The following is a 20,287-nucleotide window of genomic DNA, read 5'->3' as shown; positions in this document are numbered from 1 at the left end:
TTTCATTCCAGAAACAAAGTCTCAAGACTTGTTTTCTTCAGGCCAAATGGTAAAATAGCTCTTCATCCATGTCCACAGGTCGCAGAAGTTATTGCAAAATTATTATGGCCCTGTTTTTGAAAACAAAACATAATACAGGTACTCTCTAGAATGGTTCCCCAAATCATGCAGGAGGGGATATTGCTTTAATGAGACATAAAAAAGAACTTTCTCTAATTGTGTCAGCATCTCACCGTCCTAATGTGCCAGCGAATTTGTCACAGAGACTTGTGTTAGTCATTCACAAGGTTCTTTGTGAGTGCTTGTGTCTGACAGTCTGGAAATGGCTGCTTCTGAGTTGATGACTTTGGAATATCACTGGGGAAAGAGGATTGTGTGGAGAGAGGAAATGCATAGAAACACTCATACCCATCAGCTTGCAGCTAAAGAGAGGCTGAGAATGGATTCTCTTTTTGCTTGTTTTCAAGCTTTTACTAATGATACTTAGATTATGCTTTCCCACTGGTCATGCAGAGATGGTTTTTGTACTGTCTTGTCACTAGAGGTGTGCATCCTTCTAATTGAAAACTGAGGTTTAATTTTGAGTGCCAGATCATCTTCCTTTTAATATACAGGCGTTGGTGCATAAGCCGTGCCTGGCTTCTGGTGAGGTTGTGAAAATGCCCTTTACATCATCCAGTAGCCATCCTTGTGGACAAATTGAGGCAAACAGCTTTGGTTCCTGCAAGAGTGTCATTTCATCCTAGGCTGAAAGAGTGGTGGCTTTGCTCAGTGTCTCAAGGGCATACTTAAATCAGGTTGAGCTCTCCCAGTCAGCTTCATTGTTTGTACTGTGGTTTGACCATCAACTCCTGATTCTCACCTGGGCGGAGAATGATGGGGTTCATAATGGGTTTTTTTGGAGTCACGTACACTCCTGCATTGTCACCTCTTTCTTGCTATGATCTCATCAGATGTTGCGAGCTTCAGAAGGGTGGGGCCTGGCTGGTGTGCCTGGATGGGATGCTTCCAGCAGAAACACAGGATGCTGAAGGAAATGGTGCTGATGATTCAGTAAATGCCACTCTTCCTTCTGAGTCAGCCGTGGAGAGCATGCAGCCCCTACAAAAGGGCACCAAGATAGTGCTTTGCCATCAAGATGGGGTGGAAAATCTGAAGTTCTGACAACTCGTGCTATTAAAAAATCTTCGGGAAAAATCATGATGTTTGCCCATGTATTCTGTTGATGTTCCAGGAATTACTTTCTGGTCAGCTAAATTCCTCCTGGCAGTTTGAGCTCCTTGCAATTGCCTTCACTTCCTGTCCTAAATTGCAACTGCTGAATATCTGTGTGCTGTTAAAACAGCTGCTGTACTTCTGTGATGGTTGAAATGGCCCCTGTTTATAAATTCAGAAGTTTCTGAAGCTTGCTTGGGAGATCTATCACTTGATGAATGTATAAATGTGAGTTATTCTTTTAGCAGTGGCCTTTTGTACTTAGAATGGATCATGTTTTTCCATCCTCATCACTGACAGCTTTCTAGTCCTTTTACATTGGTATTCCTTCTGATTGTTTTGTTCTCTTTTGTCCACAGGAAACAAAAGAAGAGAAGTCTTCCTATACCTGTCCTCTGTGTGAAAAGATTTGCACTACACAGCACCAGCTAACTATGCACATTCGTCAGGTATGCAGAGTGCCAGCTCTTGGCTTCTTACTTTTATTAAGTAAGAGTGTTTCGTTTGCTAGGTTGCATTTTGCTGTGGTGAAAAACAGTTCAGTGTGCAAGCCAGTGAAATGCTTCCATTGTTTCACTTTTATTTTAGCCTTCTCTTGCATTTCTTCAAAAAGCACACCCCACAAACCTAACCCTGAGGTGGGTAATTTTCCTCCCTTCCTTGCCTGTCCTGGCATTCCACGCCCCCCCCCCCCCCACCAGTGGCTCAAACAAGGATGTGTGTCCTGTTCTGCATTGCTTAAGGTATCCTAAGGATCCGGAAAACCACTTCCATCATGAGGCTTAAGTCCTGTTTTATTATCCTGTTTGAGTACAGATCTTTTTACTGGTCATGCAAATTAAGAAGCAGGAAGACATAATTTTTAAATCAACTCAGTGTAGAAGAGTCTCTCAGTCTTTCACAGGATATAGCAGGGTTGGATTTTTGGGGGTTTTTTTTGGTTTTTTTTTTTTAACTGGATAATGCACTTTTTTGTTATCTACAGGCCTGTTCTTGCTCCTCCTGAAATATATGCATACTTAATAAGGAGGTTTGCCTTTTTCTCTAGCAGAAGGTTCTGCTTTGGATACTAAGGTGTGGTTGATGACTGGCTTCACTAGATACTTATTACTTCAGTTTTTCCTCCTGTACTGTAACTGTTACTTAATTATTTTTTCTTACTCTCCTGGTGTTTTTTGGGGAATTTTTTTTTTTTGTATATGAAGAAATCTTCAAGTCTCTGAATGCAAGCAGGAAGGAGTGGTACATATAGCACAGTAACTAATGGCCATAACTTGATCTTGTAATGCATTCTCATGGCCATAGAAGTCTGCATGTACACTCAGAAGCAGTTTAGTTTTGTTGTCTTGCTGTGCAGTAAATTAAAAATTAGTATCTTTGAAGAGTATTTGTTTTTAAGTGTCTATCTTCTGCTGTGAAGTTCATAATCCATCCTCTTTCCTTACCACTCGTATAACTCCAAACCACTGCACAGCTTAAAGTATCCCAAGGTACCATTTGTCTGATGGCTTGTTGCTGAGTCCCTCTGTATCCTCTTTTGCTGCAGACCCAGCAGAAATGCTGCATTGCAGGCTGTATGAAAGAGCTACTTGTGCTGGTGCATTAAGGGGTTAAAGATGAGGGGGGAGGAGGGGGGCTGTAGTTGAGGGAGGAGGGCTGGGGAGGAAAGGTATCTACAGGGCACACCCTCATATAAGGTGTTGTGCCAAGTAGCTCTTTAGAGCTGCTTAATTTAAGATGTTTATAGTTCTTGCTGATATTTTACTGGCACTTCAGAAGGGGCATTCAATGAAAAAAAAAATCATTGCTTTCTCCAGCATAACACTGACACTGGAGGGACAGACCATTCCTGCAGCATCTGTGGAAAGTCTCTGAGCTCAGCGAGCTCCCTTGATCGCCACATGCTGGTGCACTCAGGTGAAAGGCCTTATAAATGTTCAGTATGTGGACAGTCCTTCACCACCAATGGAAACATGCACAGGTGAGTGCTGATCATGTCCCAGGAGTTTGGAAAGGATTACAGCACAGGGGGCTGTTTTGTTTCCTTGGAGGGACTAGCAAGCTGACTAAAGACACTTGGGCAGGAAATGTGGAGTTTCTGTGACCTACAAATATGTCATAACACACACTACAGCTACTAGGATGCTTAAGTAGTGGGAGGAAATAAGAATTGAGAAAGATCTTCTAGCTTTCTTGAAGTATTATCAAGAGTTTTTTTAGCTTTTTGTTTATTTTTTTTTTTAAGTAATAGTAGTAGTATGACAAATGGATTTTTCTCAGGGGATGAAAATATATAGCCAAGCTATATAGTAACTTCTAATTCCATAGCTTCAGAGTCATGGATTCAAGTGATTGTATTGGGACATCTAGGGTTATTTTGGTGTTATGTATTTAAGTATACAAGTGCCACCAGGAAGATGCCTCCTTGGTATTTTTATCTTGTTTCTAAAAGCATACATCAATATTTGTTTGCACTACAGACAACTTATTGCACTATAGATCTGGCAAATTCTCTGCAGTTCAGATTTCCAAATGTAGTTTCCTTTGTAGTGATGTAGCAGTATGTACAGTTGTCAGCTGGGGAAACAAAACGTTAAAGCACATGGATTTTCCTTCCCCTCTCTCATCCCTTGATTCAGTATTCATTTATTTGCATGGATGGAACATCTCAGAACTGATTAAGACTTCATGGATTCCCACATAGCTTTAGTCCCCATATCAAAGAGTGTACAGCCTACAAAGAAACAGTAAGATGGGTGGGGGAAAAGAACATTGCTTACAAGCAAAAGGGCAGGAGTGATGGTTACAGACTATTTCAGTGTAGAAAGGAAGAAGTCTTGTTTCCCTGGTTATTACTAATAATTTTCCAAGCAGTGTGTTATAGGTGGAATGAAAGGGTGATTTTGATGACAGTAAGAAAGATAACATAGTCCTGCACAATGGGAGCAACACCTGCTTGCAGCGTTACCTTCTCTGTATCGTTTTGCTCCTGTTAAACACTTGGATGAAAAGAGAGGGAATGCAGTTTTGTGATTCTATATTTATTTAGCTTACAGTTGATTGGAACTGGGGAGAGTTAGCAAGATAGAGAAAAAATGAGAAGAGGAGAACACAAAGAGATACTGGCCTTGGGCACTGAATAAATCACACATCTGACTCATCTGACCAGAGGTGTTGTGAGCCATGTTTGCCAGGTCGGGTCATTACTCTGCCTGACGTAGGGAAGGCAGGGCCATGCTGAGTTGCAACTGATGCCACTGTCAGTATCCAAGGGTGACTTCCAGTGGTGGATCTCTGGGATGGTCAGTCACTTGTGTCTGGGTGGCTTGCTGAAGGACTGCTTGTGTGCATTATTTGAGTTTTTGCTCACTGGCATCTCTTTTGCTCTCCTAGAAGCAGGAAAGGGAGGCTTCCCCTGAAACTTGATTCCAGACCTATAAGAGATTGATGAAGTCACCTTTGCTTATACAGGTTTCCCCATATAGAAATTCTTAGCATGCTTTTGTAGCAAATTTATAGCCAGACTGCCAGACTCAGTGACTTGCCCAAAAGAAGTAGAGATCAGTACCTTCTGATGAGAAGATAGTTTGGTTTTAATTTTTTTCTCTTGACAAGATGATGCCTGAAGTTACTGGCATGGAGTGCTGTATTTACTGACCCCACTAAGAAGGACCTAAGTTCATGCAAGAAAAATCTTGATATTAAAAGTCTTTTTGTCTGATGAGTGCCTGTTGGTTCTGTTAAGCTCCTTCTTGTGCAGGGCTGCCCTGCAGCAGCAGAAGGCTGTTCCCAAGCTTGGTACCTCTGCAATGAGTGACCCCCGACCCATGACAAGCAAAATCCTGAGCACACTGAAACATGCTGGTTCTGCTAAAGGAGAGTTGTGGTTGGCAGACTGTGCCTTGTGGTCTTTTTCAGTGAAAAACTTTCCTTGTTGCTATAATTGACTGTAATACTGGATCTTGTTGCTGAAGGAAGGCATGAATGTGCAAGTAGGCAGATGAGGATAAATGCAAAGTGAAATCAAATTTTTTATCTGATGCTATGACGTACTTGCAAGGAAGATGTTCATTTTGCCCACCAGTACCTCCTTCTGAAACAGGTCTTTCTGGTCTAAGATGGTGTGAAGTAAATTTCTTTTTCAAGCATCTGAAACTTAGCTGTAGCATCCTGTCCAATGGACTGTCAGTGCTGTGGCTGAATCCGTCTCACATCTCATTCAAAACTGCTTCTGCCTCAGGATTCCAGAGCTAGGACCTGTTTGCCAAATCCTGCCTCATGTGTAACTCCTGCAGGCCACCTCTGTGGTGGTGCCATGTCTGTTCTTCTGTACCAGCTAGATGATACTACAAGTCCGTCTTTCTCCTCTTTTGTGTGCAGTTCTTTTATTGTTCTCTATTTTTGTGCTACAATATCTAAGTAGTGACAGATGTATGTCCAAACCAGCAAAAAAAAACCAAGAACCAAAAAATTTCTCACGTACCCCTGGTAGCCAGCGGGGTGGTATCCCTGGATCATTGCACAGCATGGAGTCAGAAAGAGGAGTTACAGGTTCAGCAGAAACTTGTGATGTGCTGGTAAAGAATCAGTGTAACTTGTGAAGGTCGTGGAGGATTTATTGCACTTACACCAAATATGCTTAGTTTATGGGAGATGAGCAAGGAAGAAGTTGGTCTGCTGGTATCTGAATGGTGGGAAAAATGTGTAGGCTTATGCCATGTCCATCCTCTCTTCTCTTTTCTCCCCCTGTCATATTCTGGCTCTTATTTAGCTGTCCATACTATTTTTAAATCCAGACTTTTAAAAGACCTTTTAGGGGAAAAAGTTCAATGGAATGGTTTTGTCCAGGGAAATACTGTGCCATGGGAGTACTTACTGCTGTTCCATCACAGAATGAAATTTCTGATCTGTCTTTCAGCCTCAAAGCAGCCACATCATTAGGCATTCAGCTGAGTAGAGGAGGGAAGGAGACAAGTTTTCGTTGCTTTTTTTGGTTAGAAAATGATTACCAGTGCTGTTAAACTCTCAAGTGCTGACCATCTCCATCAAAAGTATTTTTTCACCACCTTCGTTTTACCAAGGGAGAAAAAAAACTTCAGAGCTTTTACTTGATGCTCTTTTGCATTACAGTAAAATTACTGTGCAACAGATGAACTTTTTGTGGTGTGGGTGAGAACGCTGTTTCCTGCACATCTCTTCCTTGAGTTACTGAAGCTGTGCTGGGGTGTTGCATGTACTCTCAATTTGTGAAATCGATGCTGGCCTTCCTGACTCCCACAATATGTGCAACACTTCATTTGTAAATGAGTCATAGCCTCTCACATGAAGTCCAATTTCTTTTTGTTGTGCTCTTTGGCTCCTCATCAACAAGTTAAGTTGAATGGGCACAGCAGACTGGGGTGGAGTGGGAAGGTTCTCTTGTGCAATACTAGTAAGAAAAAGAGGTTAAAACCTGTTTCCCTTTCTGACCAGTGTTACTCTTGGCCAGGATTTTCAACAAGGAACCTTGAGCCCAGGGTATCTCAGAAAACTCTCTTACTGGCTGCCAGGCTGTTCAGCCTGTACCTGGGCCTTCTCACATTTGGAGAGAGCAGAGGTCTCTGGAGAGTGCTCAATGTCCAGAACAAAAAACTGATTTTCTCATTCTTCCTGATGTGCTGTCAGACTGTCTGCTGCCACATCAGTGCTGCTCCTACCATTTGTGGAGGGTTGATGCAATCTGATACAAGAACTGGAAGATCTGTTAGTGCCTGGTATCAGCATCAGGAATTGCTCTGGAGAAGAAGACCTGGAGATGATGCTGAGTTTTTTAGAGTTTTGTTTTTGGCCAGTATTGGAAAGGGCAGGTCTTCTTGGAAATAGCAAGCCTCCTAGAATCACAAGCTCATTAGAAATTTGGGAGCATTGTTTTCTTGGGGCTTTTTAAGAATCTGGAAGAAAGAGTTAGATCATGGTAGTTTTGAGTTCAACATTCCTGTAACTGGCACTATAATGATCAGTACATAAGAAAATCTGCAATTTAGGAGACACCTTATCCTCACCCTTCTTTGCTAGAGAGACAGACCCTGTGGCTTTCTCTCAGTCACAGTGAACTAAAGTTGAATGCTCATATCTCCATCAGGAACATAAACTATATGGAGGGGAAGAGGGTGTATAAAGAATTTCTGTACTGTGTAAGAGCTGGGGATTTCCAGTGTACTGTCTCCACTCAGAAGATTGCAACTACTACAGACTTTCCAAAGGTTTTCCATCTGTACTGTCATAGTAACTCCCTAGGGAGTTTATCTGTGAATAATCCCAACTCCGAGGAGCCCTTTTGGGTCTAGACCCTGACACCAAATAGGAGGTTTCAGTCTGTTACTCCATCTCTACCACTGCTTCTCCCCAAAATGCAGACAGAGGAGTTAGGCTGCTGCTGTGGTTGTAGAGGTGGTTTGTGAGCATTAGGAAGGGACCTTGAAGTAGAGAAAAAAATTTCCTTGACTTACTGTGTTGCATTCAAATAGAATGTGCATCAGCCTTCAGTGGGAAGGGCGATGCCTCCACTTTGCTCCAAAAGTGTTTCCTTTGGGGGTAGGACACTTTGCCAGCAGTTCCTTTTCCATTTCTGTGATTAAGGATAGTTCATGCCTATCACTTTAAAGTCATATTTTCCCCCCTGCCAAAGACATGCTCTCCATGCAAGTAGAAAATGTTAATGGGATATAAATGCCAAAAGGGAGGCGAGAAATGACCTTCCTGCCAGTTTCCAGTGGGAAGCTATTAAAGGCTCTGTGGCAAGTCTGAAAAGAGTAAAGGGATAACACATGTGTTTCAGCCACAGCTCCTCCAGTTTGGTAGGAGCATGGTCCATGGCTGGTTTTCTCCAGACTGTCCATATAAGTCCAGTAATGCAAACTAACTGAGGTATTTAATTTGAAACTAAAATGTATAAAGTATCTATCTTCTTTCTCTTCTTCCATTCCTTGCCCCATATGTGACAAAATTACTCAGAATGGCTTTTTATTTACGTCCTGCTTAGGTACTTGTGGGCTGTTTATGTACCATCTCTCAGGAGCAGGTCTCAAAGTTTGGGGATTTTTTTTTTTTTGGCACATGTGAAACACCACATGCAACGACCACATGCAGAAGTCTTTGAAACTCAGATTGGAAGATCTGGATCGCAGAGAAGCTATGCTTTGAAGCATTCTTACAAAGGGTCCTATCAAAGAAGGTATTTCTTCTTTTAATTAAGAAGGCACTTTCATTTCTCAATCTTACTTTCAGTACTAGATAGTTTTCCCAAACTTCTGATTTTAATACACTGTGGAGAGATAAACAGCTGTCTTTTTAATCAAGGTATGGTAATATTCTGATGTTCAAGTCTTTCTGAAACAACACTTTACATGTGCACCTGTGTGTTGCTGACTGAGTTTCTTGAGAAAGACAGAAAATGCACGTGCTGGAGGGTAATCTGTGAATTTTGACATTTTAACCAGCCATCTTTGCTGGCACATGAAGAGCGTGCAAGTCTGGAAGATTGTAATGTACTGCTCAGAAAATGAGTGTTGGATCCTGATAAAGGCATAGGGGTTGGGATGCATACACTTCAAAGGTTTCTTTGCTCCCTTTAACAAGAGTCTGTGTGTCATGGGCAGGCATGCACACAGGCCACCTGTGACTCTGCAAATGTCCAATAGGCAGTGTCCTCAAGATCTGGCTGAATCCATCCTCTCCCTGCATTCCACCTGTGAATCGCTCCCATGTTATTTATGGCATTGGCCTGCTTCCAGTACGTTGTGTGTGCTTTGTGGGGTGCAGCACAGTAACAATGCCCAGCCTCCAAGTACAAATAGGATCTCAGTAGTCCAGCACATGCAGGCTGGCATTTGCTTAAGATGGAAGTTTTGGAGGCAGAACATAGCCAAGTGTGATGAAGACCTTTTTTCTTTCCCAGAAGAGGAGAGGAACTGCCTTATTACAACATGGTTGGCTTTCTGGTGGTTTGCAAGTGGAAATTTGGTGTAGCTTTGAAAAACTGAACGTACAAGATCTTGATGCTGAAAACAAATAGCCAAGGAGCTCACCACACAGAAAATGGTTGACACTTCACACATGTGAAAAGGCTGTCTCTCATTGTCTTGCACAATAGAAATGTCTCTTTGGTCATCTCTTAAGGAGCTTTTATTTCAGTGTAGTAATGAGTAAGCAGTGCTCCTAAACTGGCTGGACTACAGGCTGTTAAATCCATTCCTTATATGTAGGGGGATGATTTAACCACTGTCAGCATGCTAGTGAAAGATAAACTTCAGCAAATGCAAGTGCCCTAATTCTTCAGCAGGGATAATGAACACAAAGGACTACCTTCTGCTTCTAGTAACTGATGACTGTAGTTGTGGGATGCAGGTGAGATGTGATAGCTGTTTTGGCTTTCTTTGCAGTTAAGAATGATTGTTACATTTTTTGCTACTACGTTTTGTAAATAAGGATGGAGAAACAGGTGGAGGGAAGCTCTTTGGCCTCTCCTGTCGGCAGATAATACCCTGAATATGTGTTTGGTACTCTGCTGGGACCCCCATGTTTTGAAGAAGGTTAAATTAGAAAGAGAGAAGGAAAGCCTTTTCAACAACAATACAGCAGTAAGAGGAGAGTCTGTTTCTCTGGGTCTTTGATGTGAATTAGAAGTCTACAGTATTTTTAATTGTTCCAGGAAGAAACTTTTGTCTGTCTCACTGTCGCTGAGTAGATTTACTTCTGGAAAGACTATATATAAACTTTTATTTAATTAACATGGCTCACAAATAGGGTGCTCAAAAAAACCCCTCCACCAGTATCTTCAGCAGTAAAAGACTCTGGATGACCTCCTGTGCCACAGAACCTCTGTGAGCCCTCAGAGCTGAAAGGAGATGCCACGATTTCAGATGTGTTACTTGCTGCTTGTAGGCTTGGACAGTATCCCCCTTCAGTTATCATTAAAGAACAGCAAAGGAAGTGAACACAAAAACATGAATCTGAGATCTGATTAGAATCAAGCGAAGCAAGGAAGTGCAAAGTTAAGATTTATATGCAGACCTTAATTAGCTCCATTGTTCTTGAGAACCTAAGCGTACACAATGAGGAACATTATACTTGCATCTCCAGAGCTCCTCAGTACCTAAACATAAGATTTCAGTGTGCTTTTCAGTCCTAGATTTTCTCTGTGTGTTGCCTTTCTCTGTGTGTGCCTCTGCACAAGTCTAATCTCGTGCATTGTATGGCTGTGGGTTCTTATATTTTGGTTTTCTCTAAGGCAAAAAAAGGGGACAGTCTTAATGAGTTAAGGTTTCTGGTGTGATTTGTGTCGAGGAGAAGGTGGTCTGACGTGGCAGGGTAATGCCGCCCTGCTCACGGGCAGTAACATGAATCTCCCGTAGAACAGAGCGTATTGAGCATGGCTTAGTGCTGCTTTGTTACCCATGTCACAGTTCAAATAAGCACAAGCCACTTGACAGATTAGACTCCAGTCTCAGAGCACATGGCAGTGCAAGACCTTGATCTTTCCACATAAGTACCCTTTCAGGAATATCACCTCCTCTGAAGGTCTAGTATTCTCAGGGATGTTTCTTCCCCTTCTCACCTTGAAGAGCTACAAAATAAATACAAGCCTTAACTTAGCAAGCACTAGAAAATCCAGGTGATCTTTGTGAGGAGTTGAGGTCCTTTTAGTCCTCTGCCATAAACCTGACATGTGATTCTTGTGGACATGTTAACTCTCAAGGTTAACAAATAACGTGTTGTTTTGTTCGCTTTTTGGTTGGTGGTTTGTCTTGTAGCTGGTACTTCAGTTGGCTGATTCTCTGTAGAAAATGCTGGTGGTGAGAAAGTTTGCTGAGAGATTTTGTATGTTAAGGTAATCTTTGTTCAGCCTGTTGTGCATGCATATCAGAAATACTTGCATCTCTTCTTCTTCTTCTTATGAACATGTATTCCCTGTCCTCCTATCCCCTGAAAAGATTCCTGGGCAAAGTACCCACGAGAATGAGGAAAAAGTCTATCACAAACTGCATTTGTGGTTGCTGTTATTCCACCTTTAATGTATGTCTTCCAGCTTTACGTTTTTTCCCCCCAGTATCTAACCTGCTCAGCCTGTTCTAGTTCAGCATGCTGGGACCAGTAAACAGCAGAACATACCCCCTCTCAGGGTCAGCAAGGTTTTTTCCTCTTTCTTTCCTCTCCTCTTTTAAAAATAGGCTATTCCATAACAGCAGATTGACAGCATTGGGGGAAGCTTCTATAGCTGTTAAAAAAAATAAATTAAAAAAGCAAGGGGAATCTTGTCATTTGGACTTAGCCAGATCTTTTCACTCAGGTTGTTGAGCCTTGATGCTCCTTTGCACGATGTACACAGCTTAGGCAAAGACACAGTCTTTACAGTAGTAGTGCCATTATACAACTGCTAAATAGCACACAATATGCAAGTACTGCTTTCTGTTTCTTGAGGGTATCTATAGATATGCCAAGTTCTTCAGACTGATCTCTAAGCTGAAGTTTGCTAAACACTCTAAGTGATTTTTTTTTTGTAAATCCTCAGAGTCAGCTTTCCAGTGCTGACTCATGTGGAAAGATATCATCAAACAGAGAAGGTTTCCAACTTCTGTGTGGCTCGTTTTTTACACCAAGACACTTCATTGGTATATTTTTTGACAGTTTCAGACAGAGGGGAGAGAGAGTAAGGTGATAATTGTTCATGGACTGTATGAATTCCACTTGAGGGCTAAAGTTCTCAAACTCCTATAAAGTAGCACAGGTCATGCGGGGACTTTAATTTCCAGTTTGACTAAACAGACAAGTAACAAGATGTGAAACTTCTTCCTAGTTCTTCTCTCCTCAGCAAGGAAACACTCTAAGGAAGGAGGACCACATGTTCAGGAACAGGAGAGGAAATGGGCTGAGCACGTGAAACTGCTTTTGCTAGGATGCCATCCTCAGCGCTGGGAAGTTTGCAGTTTGTGTGTGTGCAGTGATAACCTTTTACTTCCTTGCCCCTTGAGATACTTGGTGGCTGCTGATAGCGGGGTAATGTGGAGAACCTGCTTTTAAGGAAGATGTGCTTCCCTTATCTCGTGCAGCTTCCTTGCGTGCGTGCGTCTGTTGTGTGTGCGTTTGTGTGTGTGTGTGTTGGGGAGAGATACCCTGCTCCATCTGCACAGCGTCCCCAGCAGTGCTGGGGCCGTCTGTGTTTTCCTCCTTGAGCTGTGTGACGCAGCAAGTTGTTCTGTGCTGTGCCATCAGGATTGCTCAACAGTGGATTGTGAGAGGGAACCAACAGCAAGAGGACTTGCCTTATGTTTGCTTGGTTAAGAAAAGGGTGTGGTTCTTGACGGGAGGCAGGACATACCTAGGACTTTTTTGACTGTATTTGCTCTTTAGGATAAATTTTTTCCCTGTTGTGATATACTTTCTCTGATTTTCTCATTCCCTCTCTCTCCTTTTTCCCCATGTTACTAAAATTTAAAATGGCCTTAAATATCCTTACCTCCTAATAACACTTATTTTCTTTAAACATAAAGTTTCCTGAAAAACCAGCAGTGAAGTAACCGAATAGGATTATATAGTCTGGTAACTAAAGGACATGCCTGAAAACCACAAATCTCCAAAAAGATTGAAGGAAACAGTTCAGAATGGCCCAGGCCAGATTTTTTGTACATTTAAAAAATATTACTTCTGCTTGATTTTACTGTTGCTAATACACTTTTTTCTCCAAGCTTAAGGAAGTATGGTGGCCTGAGAAGGATCTTGTTTAATAAAGGAGTATCTTGTCCCATATAAAAGTTATTTACAGCTTGGAAGTCTCCTTGCAGTATTTGGCATTGTTAATTTAGGTCTGCTCTGAAGATAATGTGAACTGTGTGTGACAGCTTGGTGAAGAGGTACTGGGAAACTCACACTGCATTTCCTTCTCTTTTGCCCTCCCTTATGCCAGGGTTGATGCAAACTGCTTTTTTCTGCAGTCCTTTAGGAAGCTTTGCTTTGGAGGCATGGTTTGAATCACTTCCCTGTCACAGCATCATCAGGCAAATATTTGTCTCCCTTTTTTTCCTTTGAGGTGTTCTGACAACGTCGCTGTTAGGGAATAGGAGTAACTTTGAGCCAAGCTGGGAATGCAGTTGTATCAATTTCAGCCTGTTTGAACTTGCTGAGTCTGTGTAGCGAGTAGTTGCTTAAATGTGAATACAGAATAATTATTCAGAAGTGGTACCCCCCCATTGAATTTGTAGATCATTATCTTTCCTCTCATGCTTACAACTTGCCTTTACTCACAGCAAAGCAAATTTTTTCTCTAGGATAAAAATATAGAATGCTCTGTGTGCATGTGTGTGTATCATATATCCTTAGGTATCATGTATTGGCAGCTGCGTGGCACTGGCTAACTTTGCAGACTGTCCCAGCAGCACTGAAAAGAGATTTGAAATCTGTCATTCGAATTTAATCACCAGCGGCTTTTTCAGCCTTAGTGCACCCAGCTAGCCTTGGTGGATCTGAATAACAGCACTTCTGTCATGCCAGCGATGCCTTCTGCCGGGAGAACCTCACTGCGCCGGGAGCCAGGCGGTGCAGCGGCCGCTGTGAGCTGGGGAGGATGCTGAGGCCACATCCGTGTGGCAGCTGGGGGATGCCAAGGAGGCAGCCACACCTGCGTGCCACCACACGCTGCTGTGGAGAGGCTCCCAGGGCCACCTTAGCCTTGGTGCACAGCGCCAACAAGCGCTGGAGACTCCATAAGGATGATGAGGTGTGCTGCCATGCCAGCAGGATGGCACTGCCTGGCTGCCATGGGGAGTGCTGGCAGGGGCATCTCTTGCTGGACCTGCTTGCAGACTTGTGGCTGAAATGAGTCAGGACATCCCAATCTGATCCTTCCTGGGACCTGTTTGCCCCACCCTACCCTTTCCCTGCAGGCACTGCAATGACTTTCCTACCAGCACCAGCGTAGCCATAGAAGCCTCCACTGATCAGCTTCCTTTGGTTTGTCCCATGCTAGGGTTCGGCACTGGTTACCTCTAGAGTATATGGGAGTGCTTGGATTCTATTTTGAAATTGCACCGCACTTGTGAGAGGGAGTTTCCCGTGTGACTGGGATTTTGGTGTTTGTCTTGTGACTTGATGTGAAGTGTGTGTGTGTCTGAGGGCTTTTTGGGCCATTTTAGGGGTTTTTTGAGGATACAAATATTAAGCCAAAAAGAGAAGACAAACGGAAACTTGTCTTGGTACAGATCATGTCTGATTTGCAAAATTACCTGCATCTTTTTGGTTCCTGTAATCACAACTGCAAGGGCTGAGTAGATTGCTCTCTTAAGTGGGTGATGTTGGTAATTAACACTGGAAATACATTGTCAATACAGATTCTCTACATGTTTTAACAAACAAACAACTGACTAAACTCTTTAACCCAAGGGCATGATGTTACTGCACTTTTGACTTAGGTTTCAGTCTTATTCACAAGACTCTTAAGGAGAGACTTAGCAGCAGGGTATTAAATGATTGTTCCTAAAAATACTGCTGCTTCACTTTCTCTTTGTTTAGGATTTACTTCCTGTATGCATCAAATGGCAGGAGCTTTGAAGAGACATTCCCTATGTTTTCCTACATTTCCAGACAACTTGGGCTAAAGTATAATTTTTTAAGAAGAATGAAACAAAAACAGTGACAAAGATAACGTGACATAACAATATCTGAAAGGAGTGTAATTTTAAAGGCTGTCGTCTTTTTCTTTGAGACATTTTCCATTTCATGGGGCTTGAAGTGCCCTGTGGTCCATCATGGTCCAAATTTTAACCTGTCTTGGATGCATCCTGCACTCCTGTTCATTCTAATACCATGGCACTATGTCAAAGCTTTAACAAAGCAGAATGTTTTTCTCTAAACAGAGATGTTTGGTCATGTTCTAAAGGATAGACTTTTTTTTTTTTTAATATTGAAAAGGGGTTTTATGATTCTTTAGAGTTTGTTTACTGTTATTTGGGAGGAGCAGTGTAAGTGAAAGATCTTGAGACACAAAACAGTGAAAGATATAAAGCAGTTGAATCAGCTGAATTGTACTGACCAGTGCAATCCTTCTCAGACCAGCTTGAGAACTTGAGTAATTCTTTTTGTTGTAAGGGGAAAAACAAATTGTATTGTAAATAAGGTGAAGGATGGAAAGCACTGATTTTTACTCTTTGCCTTTGATTTGAATCATTGGATGTGTGGCTTCCTTGTCTTTAGATAAGCATCAGATGTATCAGCAGATTTTCCACTTGGTTTTGGTACTAAACTGCCTAGAAATCACGAGGGAGATGAGGAATAATCATGTGCAATACAGTAGAGTATAGGGTACATCTAGTGGTAAAGTGGAGAAACTTATAATAATATGTGGGATATGAAGCCAGAACCTGAACTTGATACTGTCAGATGATCTCTCTGGACTGATAATGCCCAGATTCATTGGCCTCCCCACCGCGTTTCCACAGACGTGAGGGAGGAGGAGGGTGTTTATACATACACTGGATTCTGTGCTCAAGAATTAATCTTGATTTAGATGCTGGGACTTTCCCAACCAGGCCTCAGTGAAATTGCTTGCTGCTCCCCCTCTGGACATGCTGCTCCTTCTAATCAGACCTACCTGGCATAAACCTCTCTTGACTGAAAGCCAGCAGTGCTTGTGCTGCCACAGTTCTACGGGAGAGGCTTAACCCTGAACCCTGCTCAGGGGCTGCAAATGCACCCTTTTGTTCCATACCTTCCTCTAGGCTGGGCCTCCAAGCCAGACAGGCCTTTTTACTTTGGGACCTAAAGCACATCAGGAAGCATGGAAACTCAAGGTGCAGCTAGAGTGTGCTTTTTTTCTCCCCAGAATTAAGAGGTGAGGGTTTCCCACACATTCTGAGGGATGATTTCTATCCAAGAGCCAAAGTGGTGCTGATCAGGTTATCTGCATGCAAAGCAGAAGCTCCTGGTTTTGTTCATAATTCAGTGGGACCCAGAGCCAGGAGCAGCTGCATCTTGCATTTGCCTCCTTCAGGATGCTTTGGCTGCTCATTCTAGCCTTGAGCCAGCCAGTCAAAACCTGCCCACGTTCTGGTTTTGGCATTGAAACTGTAGGCAGCCCTGTTTTGAGACCTCCAGAAAGCTTATACAATCAATATGCAAATCCCCTTGGCATTATGAAAATACATCAGTCCCTTTTTAGAGATCTGGTAGAAACTGGGATGTGACCAGCAGGAGCTGCATGTCCCACATGCTCCCCTGCCCTCCCCACGAGTCACCTCCCACAGACACTGTTCCAACACCATCACAAGAGAAAAAGGAAAAAGGCACTTGAGTTCTGCATTTGCCTGTTACTGTAGAAGTCTCTTCTTCAATGTAAAGTAGCAAAATACTCACTTGCTCTTGCTGCTGTACTAGTGGAATAGTCACTCTCCTGAAATCATGCTCTGCATTGCAGTGTGGGGCTGGAAACTTTTTCTGCCCATTTGTCTTAAGAAAAAAAAAAAAAAAAAACAGGAAAAAAAGCCAGGGGAATTCTTGTGCACTATCATCTTAGTCATCCTGCTCATGTGACACTGAGAGGGGAGAGGAAGGCTGTGGCAGAAGAGGGGAAGCAGAAGGAGATCCTCAGTGGGAGGATGGAATGAAAGGCAGTCAAGAACTTGAAAAAATGTGATTTTGTTGGGAGGGCTGACTGGCACACAGTCCTAGCACAGTTGGATCCTCTTGGCTCACCTGTGGAATTCTTTATGTGAGGGGGAGGGAAGAGTTTATGAGGAGAGGTTTTTCTCATTCAGCTGTGCTGCAGAAAGCGTAGTGTATAGCAAGGTATTTCATGTTTTTTGCATAGCAGTTCTTAAACATTAAGAGTTTAGTTCAGAGGTGGATCAGACCATGTTTGGAAAAGACTTAGTTTCCTCTTTTCATTTTGTATTTATTTTTTGCAATTTTTTCTGGTTCTTTCTCTGGTCTAATTTTAAGTAGAGTTCTACCACTTTCTTTGAGAGGTTAATCAAGGCTAGCTAGCACTTAGTGCAAATGAGTCGTCCCTAATATTAAGCTCAAGTGTTTTTCTCCTTCCTGTCATCCTGTGTATCATGGTTGGATTTTAGTGTTCTACCCTCACCACTGTCCCAAGTGCATGTATACTTGCATGCATTCTGGGCTGACTGTGAGGTGCAGATTTCAGGGCTCTGTACCTTCCTGAACTTGTCTGCTGTACTTTGATTGCTCTGTAGAATGGCTCAGAGCCACAATTCATTGATTTAATGTAGAAAAAATTTCAAGTTTCATCTGCTGGGATTCTGGGCTGCAGTATTGGTCATTTTAAAGCTGCTGGCACTTGTAACTTGTATCTGCAACTGAATATAAGCATTTCTGTACGTGTCCTTACTTTGCCCTTCTTTTTTTTCTGAACTACATTCTCACTTAAAGTGTTGAGTGTTTATCTTTATTTTTTGGAACTGATGAATGTCATATCATTTTTCTCTATCACTGTAAGATGCTGAAAGCCAGCCTGACTTATGAGCCTGTCTTTTGCATTCTAAGTATGCCAGTGTTGTCAGGCCAAAATATGTTGTTATAGTCACAAAGGGAAAATAACTTCTAAACACAGCTTTGTTCCTGTTCATCTTGTATCTTGGCAGGCTAAACAGTGAGGTTGAATATTTTCAGTGTTACATGTAAGATCTAATCAAGGCAAACTCCTCTAAAGGAGTAAGACAACACAAATACTTCCCCCCCCCTTAATTATGGTTAGGAAATTTTTTAAGTAGAAGAAGCCTCAGTGAAGGGAGTGTTTGAAAGAAAGGTTGTGGATGTGGATGTGACTTGGCATCTGCTGAAGTTCAGCCCATGTTGGGTGATAAATGTTGTCTCGAGGCAGAATGACATCCATGTTGCAAAGTAAAAGAGAGAGATGAAGATTGTGTCTATCCTTTGTACTTCTTGGCTTTATCTTCCCGCTTATCTTGGGCTGTAGCTCTAGTAATCTTTTTCCTCTCCACCCTCAACTTGATGCAGTGAAACTTGCTTAACCTGCCAAAGGAACAACCTGCTGGCTGTAAGATGGGCAGGTTGCGACTTTCCTTGAGAACTCTGAAACCTGCTGCTTTGGTTTCAGAATTTTCCTTTTTTTCCTTAATGATCACATGCATAGAGCTATCACAGCAGCTGTGATGTTTGACCTACACAGTAAAAGTCAAAGGTGCAGTCAGGGTGTCTTCCTGTTTATAGCTCAATAGCTATAAAAAATGTGCAAAAAAATATGCAAAACTAAAACATGAAGGGGATCACCACATTCCTTGCTGTGGTATGGATTTCTGCTGTGGCTTCTAGGACATGGCAAAAGCACACACATTGCAGGAATGAGAACTGCAAGCAGTTGGGGCAGCCAGTGACTGACACCAGACATAGCAAAGCCTCCATCATTGTGGTGCTGTACCCATGTTAACAAGCCCTGCCTAATTGGCAAACTTCACACTTCAAGCATGGCTAAACTGCTTTTGGGACTTGCAGGAGCCAGTGTGTTTGCATGCAATAGGTCATGCCAGGCATATGTGCTAGGTTGGGCTGGCACTAACCTGGAGGTCCCAAGGGTTTTTCCTGTTGGTGTTCTGTGGATGTGCCATTGCATCCCTCTTAAGTAGGAGCCAGCTCCATCAAAACAAGCCAAGTTCAACAGGTGGACAAGCAGCAGGAGGAAAGAACTTAGCCCTAAGGAAGCTGTTTTGCATAGGTAGCTGCTAAACAGGAGTTGTGCATACTTGTTAATGGTTGGAAAGAGACTTCAAAATAAAATGGGAAGAAAAAGTCCCACGCCCAATGCATACCAGTTTTCTTGTTGTTTGTTTTCAGGATGGATGTGATTTAGCTTGACTGATTTTACTCTCTAGCTATCTGAAAAGTAACTGGCCTTCAGACAAGCTGCCAGAGGGTTAAGCAGTCAGGCTGTGTGTGAGTGCTTGGGGTGCAGGCACAGTCAGGCACAGTAAAAGCCTCTGTCCTTACTTTCAAGAGATCATTGAAACTGGAAAGCAGTCTTTACCAAAAAGAAATACTATAAACATAGACAATCCAAACTTCCAGGTTTTGCTTTGCTGTGCAGTTGAATATTTTGATTTTTTGTTCTGCGATGCTTTCTGAATTTTGTCTTCTATCATTGTGGACAGGAGCCCCTTGAACAAATAATTGGTTTCTTCTCCTTTATTCTTGTGTGAATACAGACATCTGCAGCTTGGGCTGCTGTTATATTACCCACGAAAGAAGCTCTAGCTAGCACAAGAAGTTAGATCAGTGTCATAGGGAAAAAAAGAAACAACCAAGATTGAAGAGAACAAGGCAGTAGAGCAGTATCTATAGATGCCTTCCTGCAGATTTTGTTATCCACACAGTGCTACCTTGTCTGAATCAGTTGCTTTGGTGCCTGTGATGCCAAGAGGCCAAGGCAGGGGAGTGCACAGCACTCTGTATGCTGTGTCAGCACTCTGGATTTTCTCTGGCTTCTGTCAAACCTGGAGAGAGCCAAATGCTCAAACCTTCAGAATTCCTTCTCCTCACACAAGTGGGTGATCAGCAGGGAAAGAGGTCAGACAATTTCAGCATCACTTCCATGATTCCATGTCTAATCTGCTGGGTACATCTGCACATAGATGTGATTGACAGGTGTCACCAGTGTCTGTCCACCAGTTGGGCAACCAGTGAGAGTTTCTGGGGATCTGGGGAAACAACAGTTTTTTTTCCTTGTGGACCTGATCCTCCAAGCAGCTCCAGCTTTGACGGATGCTGAAAGCAGGCAGTAGCTGAACAGGCATATTAATCTTGCATCAGTTCTGGTACCTGTGGTGCTTTTGGCTTAGGGCTGTTCCTGCACTACACCCTGCAGTTTGAGACAGGCTGTACTTTGAGACAGTGATTTAGATGTCTTATTTTTTTTTAAAAAAGCTTCTGAGCTTAAAAAAAAGCATTATGTGATGAGACAGTCTTCCCAGCAGCTCCAGTGGTGTCTGGTGTGGGTCAGTTTGGTCCAGTGTGTTATCTCAAAGCATCATGCCCTTAGCTTCCAAAACTAAAACAGATTTTATACCAT

General features: G+C 42.6%; 1 protein-coding gene across 7 annotated transcripts in view; it reads left to right on the top strand.

Moving 5' to 3' along the window:
* Positions 1 to 20,287, top strand: part of RREB1 (ras responsive element binding protein 1) — a 121,959-nt gene that overhangs the window by 61,020 nt on the left and 40,652 nt on the right. For all 7 annotated transcript variants that reach the window (XM_050971399.1, XM_050971400.1, XM_050971402.1 and 4 more), the window contains 2 exons: positions 1,575 to 1,664; positions 3,033 to 3,196. In XM_050971399.1, the coding sequence (XP_050827356.1) occupies positions 1,575 to 1,664; positions 3,033 to 3,196 (254 nt within the window). The remainder of the gene's footprint in view (positions 1 to 1,574; positions 1,665 to 3,032; positions 3,197 to 20,287) is intronic.

Source organism: Serinus canaria, chromosome 2 (assembly GCF_022539315.1).
Source record: "Serinus canaria isolate serCan28SL12 chromosome 2, serCan2020, whole genome shotgun sequence".
Taxonomy (NCBI): Eukaryota; Metazoa; Chordata; class Aves; order Passeriformes; family Fringillidae; genus Serinus; species Serinus canaria.
Note: the sequence above shows the minus strand (reverse complement) of the source record. Positions and strands in the feature narration are given on the sequence as shown.